Raw genomic sequence first — 22326 nt, 5'->3', positions numbered from 1 at the left:
ACATGCCCCCCACACACATACTCCCCTCACCCACATGCACACCCACACCCTACACACACACCCCCACCCACATGGACACACACACATCCTATACACACCCACACCCTACATATCCCCACCCACATGGACACACACACATCCTATACACACCCACACCCTACATACCCCCACCCACATGGACACACACACACACCCTACACACACACACACACACATACACACACACACACACCAGTACCCCAGAGGAATTAAATTTGGGCTACAATAGAACTTTGAAGTCAGAAAGATGGCATGTCCCCTGAGAGAAGTCACTTTGGTATCTTGTGTTTATTTATTTAGACATGCAAGCCCCAACCTCGAACATGTTGAAAGAGAAGAACTGGGAGACTAGCTAAAAGGCCCCTACTGAATACTGATCAGAGTTCCCAGATAGGGCAGTCAGATTATTCCATGTACCTCCTCTCCTGCCATTTTCTGACATTTGATCCTGTAACAGTAATGGTTAATTTGCTGAGACCCTTGTGCCCTGGGGCTTTCCTGCTACCTAAGCTACAAAGCACAGATTCAAGAAGCTGCTCCATACCCAGGCAGCTGTGTTTGCAGGAGACGCACACAGTTGCTCGAACTTTTGCTCATGGGGAAAAAGTTATTTTAAAAACCTGAAAAACTCACCTCACATTGCAAGACAAATTGCTTGCCTCCTTTTATCCTCAACAAAATGCACTTTTTGTCTTTAATCTGAGTTTCTTCCACGGACAGAATCTGTTCCATTGTCAGTAAATTTTGCTAGCCATAAAAAAAAAAAATGATACATTACTTCACATTATCTCCTGATTTCCTAAGTTGAAGTAATAAACAATCCAGAAAACTATCAGCTTAGGAAAAGTTAAAAAAAAAATCAGCCTTTCCCTTTCTTTGATGATGTTCTAGAAGAGTGGGGGAATGGCTAGGAAGGGACATGCACAGAATTCAAATGATGGCATCTGAAGGAAACGGCGAAGGACGGACTGTCTCTGCAAGACGAGAGCACAGCTGTTCCCGCGACACAGAATCCACTTGTGAATGGTTGTGACTCGCACGTGTCCCTTCTGTGTCGCACGCTCGCCTCAGTGCTATCGACCGAGTTGGGAGGAAACAGCGAAGTGCTGTACAAGGTACATGAGCCGATGGGGTGCGACCGAGTGCCTGACACGGCAGCTCGGGAAAGGTCTGGCCATGTTGGCTGGCGAGCTAAGGATATTTCGAAAGGATGATATCAAAAGGATGTTATAAATACAGGCGACATCCTTCAAAGATGGTCACGCCAGGTCTAGAACATGATTGCTTGTGGTGAGAGCTATAGTGTCGTGAGTACCTTACCATTTTATGTTTTTTTGGATACTCTAGGACTCCTAAATGAAAAGCACCACCATCATAAATGCTCATTTTTCTGTTTCCTGATTTATACCTATGAATCCATCCATCCATATACACTAGGCAGCTCTCAAACAGAACATTGAATGCTGACTTTTAAAACCAAGCTACCGGGGCACCTGGGTGGCTCAGTCGTTGGGCGTCTGCCTTCGGCTCAGGTCATGATCCCAGGGTCCTGGGATAGAGCCCTGCACTGGGCTCTCTGCTCGGTGGGAGGCCTGCTTCTCCCTCTCCCACTCCCTCTGCTTGTGTTCTCGCTGTCTGTCAAATAAATAAATAAAATCTTAAAAAAAAGAAAAAAACCAAGCTACCTTACTGCATCCGATGTTTAAAAAAAAGGAAGATTTTCTAAGTTTTCAAATATCCTGAAAAGCAAGATTAACTTTCTTTCAATGCACACCACGGTGACTGTCCAGTGGTTCCACTTTTTTTTTTTTAAGATTTTATTTATTTATTTGACAGAGAGAGAAACAGTGAGAGAGGGAACACAAGCAGGGGGAGTGGGAGAGGGAGAAGCAGACTTCCTGCAGAGCAAGGAGCCTGACGTGGGGCTCGATCCCAGGTCCCTGGGATCATGACCTGAGCCAAAGGCAGATGCTTAACGACTGAGCCATCCAGGCGCCCCTGTGTGGTTCCACTTCTACAGGGATTTTTTTCCCCGTAAATACAGTACAGTTCGGTAAATGTATTTTTTCTTCTCCTTGTGATTTTTTTTTGAAGATTTTATTTATTTATTTGACAGAGAGAGACACAGCGAGAGAGGGAACACAAGCAGGGGGAGTGGGAGAGGGAGAAGCAGGCCCCCCGTGGAGCAGGGAGCGCGGTGTGGGGCTTGACCCCAGGACCCTGGGATCATGACCCGAGCCGAATGCAGTCGCTCAACCAACTGAGCCACCCAGGCGCCCTGGAAATATTATATATTCTATAATAATAATAATATATATGGATTATAATTTGTGTGTTGAGTTCATATATTTATAAAATACAATATATAGTATATAATATTACACATTATATTATATAATACCAGCACCTGAGTTACAACTCAGGATCCCCAAAGAGACTTATTAATAGCAATTCAGAGCCTAGATGCATTAGTTTGAGGAAATGACTCCCATGGCACTAGCAATGGTGAGAAGTCTTATTTATCTGAAAAGAATGTGCTGTGCAGTAGCAATCACTCATAATTAAATAGCAACTTTACCAATGGGGATTTATGATTTTTATTTATTTATTTTCAAGGATTTTATTTACTTATTTGAGAGAGGGAGAGAGCATGCAAGTGGGGGGAAGGAGCAGAGGGGACAGCAGACTCCGCACTGAGTGTGAAGCCCGACATGGGGCTCGATCCCACGACCCTGAGATCATGACCCCGAGCCGAAACCAAGAGTTGGACACTTAACCGACTGAGCCACCCAGGCACCCCTTTACCAATGGGGATTTAAAAAACACATTCCAAAATCGAACAAACAAGATTAGAGGTTATTACTTTCTACACTTCTCACCACCAGACAACTGATGGGCAGTATTCTGACACATCTAAGACATCAACTGTGTTTTTGACATTTGGAACCCACTGCCCTGCTTCCTTGGCCCCAGAGGACTAGCCATTCCATCCCCAAGAGCAGAAGTATGCCTTCTGCTTGGGTGGCCACCTCTGGATGAGCCCTCCACTCCCCACACAGCAGGTACTGAATAAAGGCTACCTGCCTGGCTTCGAGGGACAGTGTGGATTCGAAATGTCTTCTTACCTTGTTCACAAACACTGGCCCTTGAGAAAGGACCTGAGGGGGTAGTGGTATCTTCCTGCCCATGCTATGGACATTACTTAAACTCTTCCAACAAAGCGGAGACCAAAGGAAGCATTTGGCGACCTCAGCTCTGGGCCCAGCATCACTTAGCTCATTTCATTTGAGCCTGACCGGGGAGAGGGGGGGCCATGTGAAGGGGAGACTGAGCACAGGCAGACCCACAACTGTCGTGCTGTGTCGTGGACGCCAGACCTTCTCTGAGTCCTGGATTCAATCACCTCTGTCTGACTCCAATGTCCTGGATTTGTTTTTTTGTTTTTTTCGTTTTTTTATCTCTTTTGATCTCCCCGACTACTCTCCAGCCTCCTTCAAACCTGTTTTGACCTCACATTCTATTTTCAGATGTTACAAAATCCTTCTTTGACTCTAAGTTTAAAAGTTAGAGTTTGAACACCAAAATCTCATGTGCACGAGTTTAAATAGATACCCAGAGCTTAGCGGGCTATTTTAGAAGACACGCCAGCCATCCGAATGAGCCATGTGACACTGAGGACCCTGCAAGTCTGTGCTGGGTGGGCCGCTCTGGACTTACCCGGGACTCTCCCTCTCCTCTCCATTCAAGTCTGTTTGGAAAGAGGTAAAAATACCGACGCTGCCACTGAGTCAGGAACGGGTTCCCCAGCTTCAGCATGTACCCGTGCATGATACAGTCCTTTCCCAGAGCGTAATCTGAGCAATATAAATGAACCGCAAATTAAATGGGCTCGGACACAGATGGTCTATGTTCTTTTCAGAAACAAACAAAAAAGAATGACACACTCTTTGGAAAAATCAAATTTCTATGAATGGAGGACATTATGCAAATCCTTACCTCAGTTTTGAGACCCAGATGAGCTGGGGATCGAAAGAACAGGTCTCCACTAACATATTGAGTGGCTGTTTCTCAATATTCGGATATATTCCGTGATGTTCCCTCATCACTCAGAGAGGGCAGAGGTTTGTTCCCAAACTATTTTTTCATTATGTGTAATAACAAGAATTGGAGAGTAGAGAGGAATTCAATTCAGGCTATGCCCAAAGTACCTTTGCCTTTATGTGGGACTGGGGTTCTCCACTCAATCCCATAAATAATAGTAAGGGGCTTACCAAGCAGCCAAGGTAACATAAGCCTCAAAACTGTTTATTCCTTAAGGCTATATTTATCCCTCAAATATATGGTTACCTAGACAGACTGAGCTAATTCGCACTCATGTTGAATCCCGATCATATTGTTAGAGTTATGTACTGTCTTTTTTTTTTTTAAGGTTAATTTTGAGTGGATGCCTCTGCTTTCTTTCTTTAAAGGCTTTGGAGACCGTGCTAAAAATCATTTATTCACTCCTTCTCTCAATCATTCCACAGCTATTCAGGGAATGCCTGGTGTTGGGCATGTTCTGGGCGCTCTGGATTTGGCAGTGCTACATGGCAAGAGACAGAACTCTCGCCCTCAGAAAGCTAATGTTCTAATAGGAGACCCAGACGGTAAACAGATAAGCAATACCCACACTGTCCCGCATACAGGAGGGAAAAGAACCAAGGAGGGAGGGGACAGGTGATCGGGCGGGCTCCCCAGAGTTGTCATTTTAATGCAAAAGTGTTTACACGGCTTAAGTATATGGAAGGTAGAAGCCTTGCAGGTTTACCTCAGAGACCTAAGCCTAGACTGTATTGTTCTGTAAGGTGACTCCTGAGATCTTCAACCAAGAGCCCAGTGATGTCCAAATCAATCATTTAAACATGAAGATAAATTCATTAACTTGCTAGATGCTCTAACTGCAGCTCTAATTAAAAGGATACGCTTCGGTAAGGTCACTAAGGTATACTTATTTTTTTCTAGGTCCAATTTGTCAAGATTCTAGTGACATCATGGCCCTCCCCGGAGCAAGCTACCATTGACGTAAAAAAGTAATTTCTCGTGTAAAATTTGCTACAGCCAACAGTCCAGAGTGATGTCAATGGACATGCTGTCTAAGGTACAGCTTAGAAATGAAGCCCCTCTCCCTGCAGAATGGAGGTGAGAACAGTTGCGGGGCCACGCTGTTCCCTTGGGGTACTCAGGCAGCTTTTACGTAAGGAGGAAGCCACCCGGGCGCAGGCACATGTTTCTGAGCAGGTAATAAATGCTACTGGGAAATGAGAAATGATGGGCACGACCGACCAGCCTGCATCAAGCTGCCCCCATTCAAGTAACTTATTCACAAAGGAACTGGTTCTGGTTGGTCACTCGTATCATATAACAACCTCAGAAAATTCTTTGCCTAGACGTAAAGTGAATGATAGCATCGTCCTCAACCACAGTACACTTAAATATCCAAGATCCATTAAAATCTTAGGAAAATCGAGGGCGACAACATTTGGTGAATCAAGAATGGCCGACTGGTTTAACACCGGATGTTACACGCTCCACTTTGGAAATCCCAACAGGGCACTCACATGTTGTAAATAAAAATGTGGTCTGGCAATTCCTCAATGCTGTTTGTAAAATAAATGTCATTCTATCCATTTATAGCTCTGGACAAGGGACACGCATGCTAAGTTCCTCACCAGAGCCAACTACCACATACTTTGCAGGGCCCAGTGAAAAATGAACATGCAGGCCCCTTGTTGAAACATGATTAAGAACGTCAAGACAGTGACAGCGAGCGTTGAACCCAGTGGGGTGCCCTAGGAGGTGGCCCAGGTCACATGCCCATGAAGCCGGGCCTGTTCCCGGCACGGTAATATTCAGGCTTCAAGGAAGACACTTGCCAACTGGCTCTAGATGCTCCGAGGTCAGAGGACACACTGACACACTGCTGCTGACCACCTCAATTTACATGTTGACCGAAGACTTTGAAATATTACTCTGAGCTTTTCCAAGCCACATACCACTAGTTAGGGCATCCCCCCTGCCACCCCTGGAAAGTACTTTATGACCCAAATACTTTCCCGGCTTTACAAGACATTTTTAAAAAAATTCATTGCATTGAAAATATTTTGAGACACCCTGGCTATTTTACCTTCTTCGTGTCCAAGCTGCTTATTTTTAGCTCTCTTTCTGGCCTCGATTTTATCCGTGTCCGCATTCACTGCATCATAAACTGTTTCTGCCACTTCCTGCTGCCAGCGCTCCGAGATCAGCAAGGGGAAGTTCTTGTAGAGATCTTGGTCGCAATCAAGAAGCTTATTATTTTAAGAGATCAAGATAGTTATGATTTAACATACTTAGCAAGGCAACAGATTCAGAAGTACCCCAACCGTAGGCGGGAAGATAACAGGACAACGGCACACAACCCTTCAGAGACGGCTCGGTCGCTGTCACAAACGTCGGCTACTGATAACCAAGCAGCCAGGCTCCGCCAATGCGCCCGCGGTCGGCACCTCACGTCCAGTCCCACGTCAGGGAAGATGCAGCCCATTCTCTCATACCATCTTCGTTACATTTTCGCCAATGAAAAACTAACCCGTACAGGGCTTTATTTAAAGTACAGAAGGATCCAACAACAAAATAGAATGTCAAGGATGGCGAGGAGACTCTATTTGCAAAAGTAGGAAATTATATCCTGTACTTTGAGAAACAATTAAAAGGGAGAAAGTAGGAGGGTTTTCTCACCACCCTCGATTCATCTGAACAGTGAGATGAGAAGAAGGGAGAGGAGGCTGAATTTTCCATTCATTCCATGAACCTTCCAACCTTCCACGAACCCAGGGTAACAGCGCGATCAAATGCGCAACCACGGCGCTCGGGAGACATGGCAGTTTAGGCAGCTTCGCCTTTAAGAGGCACTGGGGTAAAAATTACACTTAATGATAGCATTTGTCTTCCAAACTACTACTCAAAATCCTCCATTCCTCCCCCTGAGCTTAGAGGCCACACTCTGAAAATGAGCAAAGAGAATGATTTTATGCCTCTGAGCTACATGCAGAAAGGTGAGTGATCTCACTGAAAGAAAGGAACACATCTGTCATTCAAAAGCACAGATCTCTTCAGAAACTTGATTTGCTTGCTCCTCTGCCTGAGAGATAAGTACTGGATAGATAATTAGAACAGGTAAGTTATTTACAAGAAAAAGAGCAAGAAGAGGCACTTGTCCTCAAGACTTCAGCAAATCGATGAAACACGGAGGGTTCTCCAACTGCCCTTAGTGACCTGTTATGATCATGTGTTGATTTTAGGATCGCTTTGATTCTCAGAGCCTTCCTTTCCTCTTTTGGCTTCCTTCAGAAGCCCAGGCTGAGCCCAGAGCTGAAATCCTCAGTGGCTCAGAGCCTGAATGCTGGGGGCGCGTGCCCAGCGGCGCGTGAATGTGCGTGTGTGTGTCTGTTTGTGTGTGTGGTGGGGTGGGGTGCTAGTGCACCAGGCCACAGGGTCACCCTGTGACCCGGGATGGATTCTGAAGGGTTTGCCAAAAGTAAAAACACTCCTTTCCAAAGCAGTTGCTCGGAAAGGGCCAACTCTGCTTTGTATACAAACCGTTCTACTTCCTAGAATTTCAGAGAGCCTTGACTTTTTAGGACTTAGCAAAAGTTGTTAAAAATGAATAAAACAAAGAAGAAAATTTGTACTTATCTGAGGTGCACTTTTTTGTTGTTTTTGTTGTTTTTTAAAGAACAGTGTATAATTTGGGCTGCTTTTTTTAAAGGTAAAGAATACATGGTTTCTTAAGATGCAGACCCTCTAGCTGGACAAGGCTGTCCCAGGCTCCTCATTTCCCGCTGGGCCCCTGGCCACACGCCCCTCCTTGTTCTGAGCGTGCTCATCCTCGGCTCTTGGTCATGAAGAATGAAAACCACATTGACAAAACCTCCTAGCTTAAGCATGGAAGACAGGCCAGGAGGCTTAAAGCGGCTCTCTCTTCTACCTCACAGAGATCTGGGCGTCAAAACCAGTCACAGGTGACAGAACCAAGGCGTGAGAGGTTACCCGAAGTCACCCAGCAAATAAGGGCAGATTTGAGCCCAGTCTGTCTGACTCCAGAGCCGTGATTATGGTTTACAAAATTTAAAGTATGAGAAATCTCTTTTTAACATCAAAAATATCTGTGGGCTCCCACATCACAGCCACTTCATTTTTAGCACCCTTTCGTGGACGGTAGTACCTCTGCTGACAAAATTCTATTGTGACAACAGTAATCCTTTGAAGCGACGTTGTGAATGGTCTTTGCCCGGAGCAGGGCTGCACAGCAGTACTTACAACCCGCCACGGGCTGTCTCTCCAGGCTGCAAACCACGCCTGGAGGCGCGCACATCGCAGCACTGGACGCACCACGGCCCCTGGGGGAGCCACTGCGCCAGACCACAGAAGTGGCCTCGGCCCTCTCCACCTCTTCTTTGCCTCAGCTTCCCGTCCTGGGAGCACCCCGATCGCCCCTCCTTCCTGACACTGCCAGTTCCAACCAGCTGCCATTCCTCGAGTCCCAATGTGCCTGGTCTCCTGCTGCTTCCCTCCTCCCCAGCCGCTCACCCACCACTTCTGTCTCCAGGCCCCGCTGGTTCCAGTTCTGTGTGTCCCTGGCCACGGCTCCTCACAGGTGTGTGTGCTTACAGTGCTGCAGCCTTCTGGAGGGGGAGCTGCCTGGTAGGAAAAGTGAGGGCGGGCTTACACAACCAGGGTATAATGAGGCAGCTGAGAAAGGATGGGGAGGTCCTGGGGGATGCTGAGAAGGTGGGGGGCAGATGTGAGCCCGGCATGTAGTGATACACTCTGACTTAGCAGCCTGAGGAGGATGATTTTCCCTCATGACTCACCGTCTGTAATTATGCCTTGTCTACTGGGAAACATAATGATATGAACAGAAGTTTGAAAAATGCAGAGAATTATATATAAAAAAAAAACCACAGTGATTATTTCACTTTTGATTGACAAATGCAAAATGACTCATGCTGTTTGCTCTTTTCATCCTAACACAGAGAGATCTGAATACGTAAAAGGATTAAGATGACTGGCTCTTTGGCACATGGCAAAGTGTGTTTGCTGTCACACAGTTGTTTTTTCTTTGCCTCATATAAGTTCGGGTTCTATTCCAATCACAAATATATCCAAATCTGTAAGAAACTGACCACTTACCAGTTGGTCAAACATAAAATGAGTAGTCCACAGAAAGCTTTTATCGTTTCTAATTTAGGCCCTTGACTTCTATATTCTTCAAATATATAGGTATTCACTGGTAAGTTACATTCCACAAGCAGGCCAATGCTAAGACAATCACTCAGTTTGACAGCCAATAAAAAGTCTCCCCACCCTCCAAAACACCCAGGGTGAACATCACATGTGTACCTTGATGCCCTTGGTATCCTCTTCATCAAATGAGCCAATGTCAAAGGCGTCAGCAGCATTGACTTCTCCCCGGGGAGGAATCAAGGGTGGAGGGTACTGGAAGATCCAAAGAAGCATGCTTCAGTTATCAGATCACCTTATGGCCCATCCCGACCTACGGCTCTATAGTGAGAACACTGTGAGTACCAGTGTGCTGCAAGCTGAGCATTCCAGCCGAGCTCCTACACATCACAGCACATCTTTCACAGATGAGCCTGGGCATGGAACAGCCCTTAAAGAAGACCCCAGATTTTAGAGAAACTTCAGGGGGGGGAAAAAAAGATTCACGTCCAAGGTCTTAAAGCATGATTGAATATAATGAAGTCTCAAGACTGCACATCCCGCCAGCTCAACTTTAGGAAAACACCACGTCTCAGACAACAGGGCACCACACTGCACTTGCTGGAGCCTTAATGTGCGGGGAGGCGGGAGGGAGCACTGCACACCCACAGAGGTGCCCAGCCGATGCCAACGAAGCTGGAGCCCACTCTCTGGTTCACAGCGGGCGGGACTAACAGAGCATCATCCCTCCACTGCGGGAGATGATGCAAAAACGAATCCAAGGCTGATCCACATTTTAAAAAGCCCTTTAATTTGGGGTGTTTTCCTGTACTCATGGGAATATAAAAAAATATCTTAAAATAAGGGAAGAATGGATTCTGTTGCTATCCAATCATACCGATCCTTAAGTTGTATGGTGCTGGGTTAGAGAAAGTATATGTAAATTTGTGACCCATGTTTCTCGTACATTTCTATAAAGGTCTTTATGAAAATACAGTCACTGACTAAGACAGGAAGTCAAAAAGATGAGTGAAAGCTAAAAACATCTCAGTTATAGGGACATTTGAATTAGATAACAACTCCGTTTCGGTATTTATTAATGTACACTGCAGATATTTTGAAAACTTTTAAACTAGGGAAACAGAAAAGTCAGCCCAGAGGGAGTTGGCAGCAATGGCAGCCCATGGGTAGAAGAACAGGGGCAGTCTGGGGAGCTGGGGGGCGGGGCTCGGGGCGGGGCGCTGGGGAGTGGACCCAGGAAGTGGGGGACAAGACGGAGCATGGAGGTGGTGGTGCCCAGCGTGCGGTTCCAGACAGAGTACCTTCTGTAAGTAGACTTGCTGCCAGTCGATGCCTTTGAAAAAGATGTGTTCCTTTACTTCTTGTGCCCTGCGGAAGAGGCACAAAGGTGGTAAGGGTACGTATGCAAACCTAAGGAGTATTTTCCAAAAACGGTCTCCTAGTAAGAACAGAGGAACGACCATTTTCAGTTCTTTAAGTAAGCAAGTAAAATATGCTTCTTTCAAAGCAACACAGGAAACACTGGATGTTTAGAAATATTGTATGCGGAAGCTAGGAATATTATCCCATATGGTAATTTATCGGGGACACATACTCCAGTTTGAGAGAACCTAGGAGTTGTCACAGACAGACAGATACACAGGATTCTGTTGCCAGGAGAACAAATTCAAATAAGAAGCAAATTAGAGATCTCCACAGTGAGGAGATGTTCAGCAAATGTCTATGAGGCATGTTAGATCAAACGGTAGGCATATGAAGTACCAAATATTAATTCAGAAGCAAACTACAAATCTAGGAACACAGCCTATGCCAAACCTCCTCATAAACTGAAGAAACAAGTTTTCCTGGAGACCACCCTTAAAGCTCAGTTTCTGCGGAAGAGAAGGGGCTGTATACCAGGAGGAAAGCCTACCGGGGGAAAGCGCATGGTCGCCGTGCCTGCCAAGGACTCTGCCCCAAGGCCTGCCCCGGGTCCCCCAGCCCTGTCTCCTGCGGCAGAGCCCCAAGGGCTGGTTCTTGGCCCCCTTCCTCTGCTATCGCTCCTTGGGTAACCTCACTCTGCCAGGCCTTTAAGTGACCCGTACCTGCAGACGAGCTCTCAGATCTGTGTCCCAAGTGCCGACCTCGTCCTGCACACCAGGAGGCCCACCCGCCCAGCGCCTACTCGGCATCTCCACTTGATGGAGCGAGAGGTCTGTAGAACTCCTGCATTACTCCCACACCTTGTTGTCTAAGGCCAAAGAGCCAGATCACCCCCAATGCCCCCACTAACCCCTACATTCCACAGCCCACCCCTCGGCAAGTCCTTGGGCTGACTTACTGCCTCCAATCCTCACCGAGATCCAATTCCCAGTGGGGGCGGCAGGGTCTTTGATCATGAAGGGAACGCTAAATGTCCCGCCACCACTGCCACCGTCCAGGTCCCCACCCTGCTCCCTGAATGGCCCTAACTGCCCCCCTGCGCCAGCCTGCCCCCCAGCCACACAGCCCACAGCCCCACCGGCCCCATGCCATGCCCACATCATCTTTTCAAACCATCTCCCTACACCCCTGCCTAAGATTCTCCAGAGGCCTCCTGTTGCACTTATAGCAAAGTCCAGGGACACGACCTACAGGACCTGCCTGAGCCCACCACCTCTCCGACCTGCTCTTGACCTCCCTCTCCTGGCTCTCCAGCCTTCTTGCTCTTCTGCCTCGTGGAAGCTTACTTCCCCCTCAAAGCCCTACCCTCACTGACCCCTCTGCCTGGGGTCCTTCCCTCTCTCCTCCCAAGGCTGGAGTCTCAATGACAACACTGCCTTATTTATCTCATTCACGCTCTTCTCTCGGTCTGAGGTCATCTTACTTACTGGATCGTTTCTATAATGTCATTCACCCCCAACCAATATAAGCTCCAAGACAGCAGGGCTGTGTCGACCTGTGTGTAACTGCCTCAGCCCCAGCCGTCAGGATGGTGGCTGACACTCAGGGCATGCTCAGTAAGTGTTTACTGAATGAACGAATGAAATCTAAAGCAAAGGGTGTCCCTTTGTGTTCTGCATTTGTTCCTTCCCAACAATCACTGAAATGATGGAAGAGGAACACGGAGACATAAATGCACCACAAAGAGGAATGGGGAACCATCAGCAGACAGGATGGGTGTGGACGCAGGAGCCATGATTGCTGGCAGGAAATGGCACAGCTACTGGCCGGGGGACAGAGATGCTGAGCTCCAGGCTCAACGCCGTGTGTGTGGAGTGGGGTGCAGGAGGTGGGAGGGGGACACATGGGCTGAAGACAGCCTGAACTCTTCGTGTACGTGCGCACATGCACACACCATACTGTCTTCCTCCATATCCAACCCCAAAATGCCTGCAGCTACGTGTTTATTCTAATGGCGTGGGGGGAACCTCTGAAAGGTTCTGTTTTGAAGAAATTAAGCCTGCTAAAGATTTTAAAAAGCAATCAAAGGAGGGACTAGAGATTTAAGCCCACAGAAAGTAGAACAGAATCAAAGCGAAGATACAGGGAATACACAAGGTCAGAAGCATTGATGACCATTCTAGAAAATCTGACAGCCACCTAAAGGGAGTTCTACGAGCTAACCAAGGAAATGGAGGAGAGGGACTGTCAAATAAAAAAAATAACAGTATTCCCCAAGCTCAAGAAAATAGGCCTCCACAGTACAAGGAACTATCAGTGCCTGACATGAGGAGTGATAACTGGGCTCCATCACCAGCTTTATTGCACACAATAAAGCAAAATATCTCCAAAGTTCTGGGGGGAAATCATTATCAATTTAGAATTCTGTATCCAGTCAAAATATCAGTCAAGTTTGAGGATTACAGGAAGGCATTCTCGATATCTAGCAGATAGAAAGCAAGTATAAGACAGTAGCCTGCCAGTTACTCGTGAGAGAAAACCAGTAAGAAACTGATCAGGATACTGACCTGCCATCACTGCAAACCTAATTAGTAAAACTTCACCAAATGAACTGCGAAATATCAGGATTCATTTCCACCATCAACATGCTCGATTTTTTTAAAGTTAAAAAGTTAGCGACTCCTTCAAGTCATTAATTACAAAACACAAAGGACAGCACACATATTTCCCATGTGATTCCCACCCCCCCGCCCCCGGTCAAGATAGGAGATTTTTAGGGGCTAGGAATGATTTGTGATGTACTGGAACTAACTGTTAGGTGCCCCGGGTGACGATCCTCAAGAGCTAAAATAACAGCCTACCCGCCTCCGTGGCAGCCGAGCCGCTTACTGGCATCTCTCTGGAGCAGGCCTTCTAGGAGGGACCGCAGTTCCGGCGAGAAGGCCTCTGGGAGTTCCACGTTCTGGGGGAGGAAAAAACAAATTGATTTCAAAGATGCCCTCCTGCAAACAGGGCCCTGATGCCCAACCAGACCTAAAGGCCATTTCTTGGAAAAGGACAGTGTTAAAAACTGCAGATTCATCGTGAATTAATATTTACTCTAAGGAAACATGAAACTGTACTAGTCGCTTTCCTTTTTTCTTTTAAGTAATCTCTTTGCCCAACGCGGGGCTTGAACTCACAACCCCAAGATCAAGTTGCACGCTCCACCAACTGAGCCAGCCAGGCAACACAGATTACTAGTCATTTTTAATGCCAATCAATAGTCTGGGGCCAGGTCCAGAGAAACAGGTCTCCCTACTCTTCTGCGCCTCAGCGATTTTTCCTTTTCTTTGATCTCCTTACTTTAGTTTTTGATTTTCTGGATCTCTTTCTTACTGACGGGTGACAAACCTTGATTTCTGCCTTGGCATCTATTTCCACTAAACTGCCAGTTAGGAATTCTAGGAACTGTATCTCCGCTCATTTGTTTTTAAGAAAGCAAATTTTTACACTGGTTGTTAATGGAATGAGACGTGAAAATTATAATGCAAGTAAGAAGAGAGTTTTTAGGGGCGCCTGGCTGGCTAAGTCGGTGGGGCATGTGACTCTTGATCTTGGGGTTGTAGGTTCGAGTCCCATGTTGTGGGTAGAGATTACTAAAAAAAATAAAAGAAAAAAAAATCTTAAAAAAAAAAAAAAACCACCAAAGCACAGAGTTTTCAATCTCCTTACCACGGTGAGGGTCATTCGGTCTATCTCATGCTTGTCTTTGGTTTTGTGTTGTCTGAAAGGGCTGTGCCTGTGGAAATGAACAGCATCCTGTGACAATGTGGTATCGGGTCACTTTGCGCATGTCCCTGGCTCATATCTGAGTACTCTACCGTATTCTGTTACTGTTCATCAAAAACTATAGAAATACAAAAGCCGTACACATTTACCGTGTCCAGAGAAAGGCTGGTGTTGGGGTACATTAGTGTCTGAGGGAGGGGGGTTGCTTATGCTCACTTGAACTGTCTGATCCTCACGTCAGTGAAATCATGGTACTAAAATATGCTTCAGCAAATATATTCCCAGTGATATTTTAAAATATCCTTAAAAAGAAAACAATCAGCCAGCCGGTAGTCATGAAAATGAAGGCCATTTATATAACATTTGTCAGGTTAGTGTTTGAGATAATGACTTTCATACAATTTTATCTTTTTTTTTTTCTTTTTAGAAAAATGGATATTAGTTTCTTAAACAACCCAAAGAACTGAGGTGCAACCAAAACACAACCAAGATGAACACGCCTCCCCCACTGGTAACTAGGCGATACCTTCCTTTGATGATAACAGACATAAATGAACCCTGTGTCCTCCAGGTCCTCCAGTTCTGAGAGCTGCTTTCCCCCGTTTTACTTATGGAGAGCCCCAAATGTAGGAGTCAGCAGACCTGCGTTCAAGGTTGTGACAGGGGTGTTTACCGGCTGCGGGCCGGTCACGGAAACCGTCAGTCTCGATTTCCTCATCCGTCGATGGGCACAAGGCCCCCTACTTCACAGAAATGACGAAGGGAACAGACAGACGCCATGTATGCTGGTCGCGGCCAAGACCACAGTGGTGTACAACAGGTATGTGATACAGCAATCATTCGAGAAATTAATAAGGAAGTTATTCCTATTCTTAACCCTATTGTTAAAACCCTGGAGAAGCTGGCTTTTAAAGGAAATCTTATTAAAACAGACTAGTACACATGCCAATTACAAAATCCTGGTCTTATTTAATTTGAAAATTAAAGAAGGGATATATGTACATGATTGAGTTTTCTTATAGCAAGATGTGCCTAAAAAATGGTGAATCCTAGTTTAACTTCTAAGGCGTACACAACATCATCGCAGGCAAGATAATCTATCTATAAAGTGGGTTGGAGAACTGAACACATAAATGAATGTGATTCAGAAAAGAGAACTCATGCTTGTACTACTTACTGCTCCCGCTCTGACCATCCTACTGAATTAGTGAAGGGATGCACTGAAACATCTCTGGGAAGGGATTATTACATTTCAGAGCCTTGATTATTTTAAATATTTTCATGTTCATTCTGTGCAAGAGAGGGCACTCTAATGCTTTATTCTCCTTCTTGCCATGCAATGAAATAAAGAGTAATTTCCATCTCTTGAAAGCAGTAATTTGAAAAATAAACTCTAAAACAAGGTGAATGAGTGCCAAGCAAACATGCACTAATCTTCAAACTAGATTTTGATTGGAAATGTTCTGTTCACCCTAATTGTTTCTTAAAAAGAAAAATGTACAATTACTGCATTTAAAAAAGCAAATCGGACAGAACAACAAATGGTATGTTTGCTGATTTGTAAGATATTATCATTTTAAAAACCATTCCTTGTATCATCCTCAGATGCAAAAGACGCGGAGATATTCACATGTTCGTGGTTCGAGAGAAAAAGAATGAAAGTTTATGAAACCTTATAAAACTTTAGTCTGCCGACTAGGCCCTCTCCGCTCCACGCGGTCCCTGAACGCACACCAAGGGGTTGTGCGCAGATCTCCCGGCGCGGGGACAAGCCCTGCTGGTTTGGCTCCTGAGCGCGCTGCCGCGGGGACCCCGCTCCTGCTCTTGACCCCCGCGGACTTGCTGCGACTGCCGCCGGAAGGAAAGCGCTGTGCCCTGACCCTCGCAGCGGAGGACCGCTGTGTTCTGACAGAAGTGCTCCGTGCTAAATGTAAAAAGTCTTTCATAAGACCGCAGGGAGGCTCGCAAGGGGGAGTGGAGTTGGAGCCGGGGGGCGGGGGGGTGCCACAAACATTTCCAGCACGTGAACCCTGTCACTACCAAGCCCGCTGTATAAACACGGCTATTCCGCGGCCGACTCCGTCAGGCAACAGTCGGAAACGCTTTTCAGCGATTCGGCTCTGGGCCGCGCCGCGGACCAAGTCTGCGCTTTCACGTTCGACCTCTTGATGCACATGTTTCCAATGCATTCTTGATTATTCTTTGTGAACAAAAACAAAGACTCCGTTTCTATTTTGGAAACTGTTAAAGAAACCCTCCGACAGTAATCTCCGCTCGGAGTTAGGCACGTGGTGCTTGCTCCCGGACCCTGTGAGGCTGCCGCTGCGCCCCGGTGCGGCCGCTTTAAATAGGACACAGTTTGGGGCCTGCCCACAGCTTGCGAAGCGGCTGACTTCTCCCAGCAGCGCGCGCGGCTCTCCGGCGGCTCTCCGGCGGCTCTCCCAGCAGCGCGCGCGGCTCTCGGGCGGCTCTCGGGCGGCTCTCCGGCTCGTGGCTGGGCGCCGCGGGAACACAGTTCACAGATGCGGCTTTCGTACAGACCGGGAGGGCGCACTGTACATTTCCCCCGAACGGGTGGGGAAATCGTTCAAGATGTGAGAAGTGATGGGAAAACACACACGCGTGCGCGCGCGCACGTGGCAGATCCCGTTCACAGCGGAACGATGAGTTCGAGACTACGTTTATAAGTAAGAGTGATTCAAAACTCTAACGTCAAAATTTAATTTTCGAATACCAAAAGGATGACATGTTACATCAAATATGAGTTTTGAACCTAAGCCAACAGCTGCCAAAATAGTCATAAACATTCCTTTTCCCCCTACAGGAACAAACTCAGTAACCTTGGGAAGAGCTCAGACCACCAGCCAGGCTCTCTCCCTGCATCTGACACCTCTGGGGACCGACCATCAGAGGGGACGAGGTTAGGATCAAAGCTACTGTCACATCAATTCTTTTCCTCGACAAACATCTGAAATCTAGATTGAGGATCAGGGCAGCAATCGCACACATGCACAACACGGAAACCTTCAATACCCGGTCCATCCCTGTGAGTCCGGGGAGGCAGAACGCAATCTCAAGCCTGGACAGCTTGCGCTGCTCACACCCAGACTCGTTTCCTTCGTGCCTCCGTGGTGTTCTTCTATGGTGGCAAGGCAAAGTGAGGGTGCGTGAGGAGTGTGGACAAGGGTTTCAGCAGAGGCGGTGGGACACACTGGTCCGTGGAGGAAGCATTCAACTGAAGACGAGAAGCGAAAAAGACCTGCTGGTGACCCCCTGTTCAAGCGCACTACGCCACTATGGGAAGGAAGGAAGAGACACGCTCTGCCTGGGCACTGCTGACCTTTTGGGCAGGGCAATGTTTTGTTGGGGGCAGCAGGGCCCGTCCTGTGCATTGTAAGATGTTCAGCAGCATCCTTTGCCTTCACCTAACAGCTGTCAGAAGTGGCCCTTTCCAAAGCTGTGACAACAAAAAAGACTCCAGGCATTGCTAAGCAGCACCCCTTAGCTTCCTAGCTTCCATATCTGAGCAACCATCGATCAGTATAGCAACATCATTTGGCCATTTGCCTCCTTCCTGGTCCCAGGCCCGCAGGTCCTGGCCTTTCGCCTGGGTCCCCCCACCTGTCCCCCATCTCCATCCAGTGCCACATGCATGCTGCTATGAGCACCTTCTTCTGACAAACACCCAGCCATGTCTCTCCTTTGCATAAAAGCCTCGAGTCTCTGGAGCCCCCCCCCCCCCGCATGGCGTCCTAGGCTTTCCCTTCTTGACCCCGCCTCCTTGACCTTCTCCCCCAGCACACCCTCCCTGCCCAGGTCACCACTGGGGAAAGGCAAGCTGTCCTGTATTTTCTGCTCCCCGCAGGAAAACATGTTCACTTTGCCCCAGTCTTGGAATCGCCAACCCTTTCCAGGCCCCCTTCACAGAGCATCCCCTGCATGGAGTCTGCCCTGCTCTCCCAGGTCAGCCCTGGGACCCATTTCTCTGCCCCCCAGGATACTGCAGTCCACCTTGCTCATGTGTGTGGACATCTCTACTTTCCCGAGCGCTCCTTAAGGACTGGATGTGGCTTCCTACCCATCCCCCCCACCTCTCTTTCTTCCTCTCCCCAGAGCATGAAGCACAGTCTCCTGCATATTGGAGGTGCTCAATAAATGCTTACCAAGTTTATACTCTAAATCACTTAAGTCAAAAAACATCTCCCAGCCCTTTGGTTTCCATGCTCTCTCCTTTCCTGTGAATGGCTTCTGGACAAGCAAGGCAGAGAATGGCATAACATCATAAATCTTAGTGGGAAAGGTTCATCTAGTCCCATCTATTACACACTGGAAGGTTTCTTTGCATGCCAGCTCAATAGATGGTCCCTAGACAGTGACGGGGACCTCGCTACTTGTGATGCACAACACTCCTTCAAATGCTTGAGTGGGCACTGTTGTGTCAAGCTGACATCTTTCCCCTCCTTAAAATGCCTGCTCTTGGGAGCAGTGCAGCATGAATATAACCCCTTTGAGAGGACGGATCCTCGGCCAGCAGGGAGCCAATCATTAGGGTTCCCCTAAGCCCTGTACCCAGCTCTTCCAACCTTTCCGTAAGAGCCATGGTTTCTAGATCTTTCCCCGTTTTCCCCTTGTCCCATTCATCCCATCCTCAGGAACACCCTCCGGATGTCCTCCTGTCGGCCAGGACTCCTCTTGAGGGGAGCCGCAGCTCCGGATGTCCTCCTGTCGGCCAGGACTCCTCTTGAGGGGAGCCGCAGCTCCGGATGTCCTCCTGTCGGCCAGGACTCCTCTTTTTTTTTTTTAATTTTTTATTGTTATGTTAATCACCATATATTACATCATTAGTTTTTGGTGCAGTGTTCCATGATTCATTGTTTGTTCATAACACCCAGTGCTCCATGCAGAACGTGCCCTCCTCAATACCCATCACCAGGCTAACCCATCCCCCTACCCCCCTCCCCTCTAGAACCCTCAGTTTGTTTTTCAGAGTCCATCATCTCTCATGGTTCGTCTCCCCCTCTGACATACTCCCCTTTTCTTCCTCTCCTGTTATCTTCTTCTTTTCCTTTTTTCTTAAAATATGTTGCGTTATTTGTTTCAGAAGTACAGATCTGTGATTCAACAGTCTTGCACAATTCACAGCGCTCACCGTAGCACATACCCTCCCCAATGTCTATCACCCAGCCACCCCATCCCTCCCACCTCCCACCACTCCAGCAACACTCAGTTTGTTTCCTGAGATTAAGAATTCCTCATATCAGTGAGGTCATGTGATACATGTCTTTCTCTGATTGACTTATTTCACTCAGCATGACACCCTCCAGGTCCATCCACGTCATTGCAAATGGCAAGATCTCATTCCTTTTGATGGCTGCATAATAGTCCATTGTGTATATATACCACATCTTCTTTATCCATTCATCTGTCGATGGGCATCTTGGCTCTTTCCACAGTTTGGCTATGGTGGACATTGCTGCTATAAACATTGGGGTACACATACCCCTTCGGGTCCCTACATTTGTATCTTTGTGGTAAATACCCAGTAGTGCAATTGCTGGATCGAACGGTAGCTCTAATTTCAACTGTTTGAGGAACCTCCAGACTGTTTTCCAGAGGGGTTGCACCAGCTTGCATTCCCACCAACAGTGTAGGAGGGTTCCCCTTTCTCCACATCCCCGCCAACATCTGTCGTTCCCTGACTTGTTAATTTTAGCCATTCTGACGGGTGTGAGGTGGTATCTCATTGAGGTTTTGATTTGGATTTCCCTGATGCCGAGTGATGTTGAGCACTTTTTCATGTGCCTGTTGGCCATTTGGATGTCTTCTTTGGAGAAATGTCTGTTCATGTCTTCTGCCCATTTCTTGATTGGATTATTTGTTCTTTGGGTGTTGAGTTTGACAAGTTCTTTATAGATTTTGGATACTAGCCCTTTATCTGATATGTCGTTTGCAAATATTTTCTCCCATTCTGTCGGTTGTCTTTTGGTTTTGTGGACTGTTTCTTTTGCTGTGCAAAAGCTTTTTATCTTGATGAAATCCCAATAGTTCATTTTTGCCCTGGCTTCCCGTGCCTTTGGCGATGTTTCTAGGAAGAAGTTGCTGCGGCTAAGGTCGAAAAGGTTGCTACCTGGGTTCTCCTTTAGGATTTGGATGGACTGGCCAGGAGTCCCCTTGATGGGAGCCGCAGCTCCGGATGTCCTCCTGTCGGCCAGGAGTCCTCTTGATGGGAGCCGCAGCTCCGGATGTCCTCCTGTCGGCCAGGACTCCTCTTGATGGGAGCCGCAGCTCCGGATGTCCTCCTGTCGGCCAAGACTCCTCTTGATGGGAGCCACAGTGAACACAGCGTTTCCCCTGAGCCCGCTCGAGGACCCATGAGGAATGAATCCCGCCCAATTCAGCACTCTGAACCTGACCTGTGGCCAGATATGGCTGGATTCACTTTATTAACCACAAAAAAATCACACTGCTGGTGTATCATTAATAATTACATTTTCAGGTCTTTCAAAAACAGTGTCATGCCAGATGATCCCCAATCTATATGCATGGACATTATTATAAACAGACTAGTATCAAACGAAACAAAGACATGGACCAAGCCCTAAATACACGGCTTGGCAGGTTTCCCTGTGACATTTTACTATTGATTTTTCAATCTTGACTTGATGTAGTCAACGGTTTCACTGTTGCATGGAATTTTACTGTCTCAAAATTCCAGGGGTGGGGATTCTGTACCTCCCACCCCATCTCCGGTGGGGGCCCAGACAAAGACCCAACGCATGTCTTCGCGCGCTAACCTCGCATAGAGAGACTCCACCGGGTGGAAGGATGGCTTGTGTGGGAAGTGGTTTTCTCTGGCCTGTCTTGCAGAAACTCTCTAATTAGGTCAGCGAGTCTGATGATGTGAATTAGGGCCATCCAGGCTCCACATATACAGTAATTCAATTAAGGACCAACAGGACCTGGCTCTCTGGGCAGTAATACAATTTTGGTTCCCCAGTGAAAACGGTGAGCAGAGAACAACTAGATTACCAGGGTCCTGGGGAAGCAGCAAGAGTGCTGGGAACCTAATCTGGGGGAAACATGGAGTCCAGCCCCTTTGCCAAGGGTGCTAATTATGGGAAGAGGATGTGGCAGTGCTCAACGAGGCTTCCCAGTGGAAATGTGAAAAGCTCAGCAAACGACCAGACCTGTCGTGTTCCCAGCAGAAATAGGAGAAGGAGGGTCTTGACCAGGAAATGTTAACATAAAGTGCTTTTTGTGTCCTTGTGGATGAGGATGACCAAAAACATATTTTCAAAACTTAAGATTTCCATTCCGGTTGGCTGAAAATTCTTAAAAATTAATGGAAAAATGTTAACATAATCCTTGTGCTCAATACAGGGACATATTTTTGACAGTGCTTTCATACCCTACTCCTTCCACTCTATTTCACCATCTTTGGTGGTTGAGAACTAACACCAATTAATTAAAAATACAAAATTACGCAGTTTCATTTTTGTGTTTTACGAAAAGCAAATTAACTTCAGCACGCTTCTGAATACATGCACGCTTTTAAAATCGGTTCACTTTGGGTCTTGGTCCTTTCTTGTAACCCTCAGAATGCTTAACGTTGGCAAGACAATCATGAGTAACTGATTCCTAACGAAAAAGATTATCCTACCTTCTTCAATTATCCACATTTTAAAATAACTCTCAGGCCCCAAATAAGGATTATCCCTGGGACCACTTCAAAGCAGTCTTCTTTTAGGCTTAAATGTGTTGACATTCCTACAAGGTATGGAACAAAAATACGAAACTATAAGCTTTTGCCTAAAAGTTTATGGGAGCAAAGCTCTCGCTTTTATAAGGCAGAACAAGCCCTGGTCATCATCTAGGTTAGCACTGTGTGATCTA

General features: G+C 47.0%; 1 protein-coding gene across 5 annotated transcripts in view; it reads right to left on the bottom strand.

The window, feature by feature from the left end:
- Positions 1–22326, bottom strand: part of GRK3 (G protein-coupled receptor kinase 3) — a 124427-nt gene that overhangs the window by 6595 nt on the left and 95506 nt on the right. For all 5 annotated transcript variants that reach the window (XR_012376437.1, XR_012376438.1, XM_073886861.1 and 2 more), the window contains 7 exons: positions 14377–14443; positions 13524–13624; positions 10602–10668; positions 9460–9555; positions 6203–6365; positions 3757–3893; positions 673–786 (listed from right to left, as the gene is read on the bottom strand). Coding sequence is in view for 3 of the 5 variants with exons in the window: in XM_073886861.1 (XP_073742962.1) it covers positions 673–786; positions 3757–3893; positions 6203–6365; positions 9460–9555; positions 10602–10668; positions 13524–13624; positions 14377–14443 (745 nt within the window). In the remaining 2 variants the exon portion in view is untranslated. The remainder of the gene's footprint in view (positions 1–672; positions 787–3756; positions 3894–6202; positions 6366–9459; positions 9556–10601; positions 10669–13523; positions 13625–14376; positions 14444–22326) is intronic.

The sequence above is a fragment of the Callorhinus ursinus genome, unplaced genomic scaffold (assembly GCF_003265705.2).
Source record: "Callorhinus ursinus isolate GAN/ISIS: 27379988/994484 unplaced genomic scaffold, GSC_fseal_2.0 scaffold72, whole genome shotgun sequence".
In the NCBI taxonomy this organism is placed as follows: domain Eukaryota; kingdom Metazoa; phylum Chordata; class Mammalia; order Carnivora; family Otariidae; genus Callorhinus; species Callorhinus ursinus.
The sequence above is the reverse complement of the archived record's forward strand: the minus strand, read 5'-3'. Positions and strand labels throughout refer to the sequence as shown.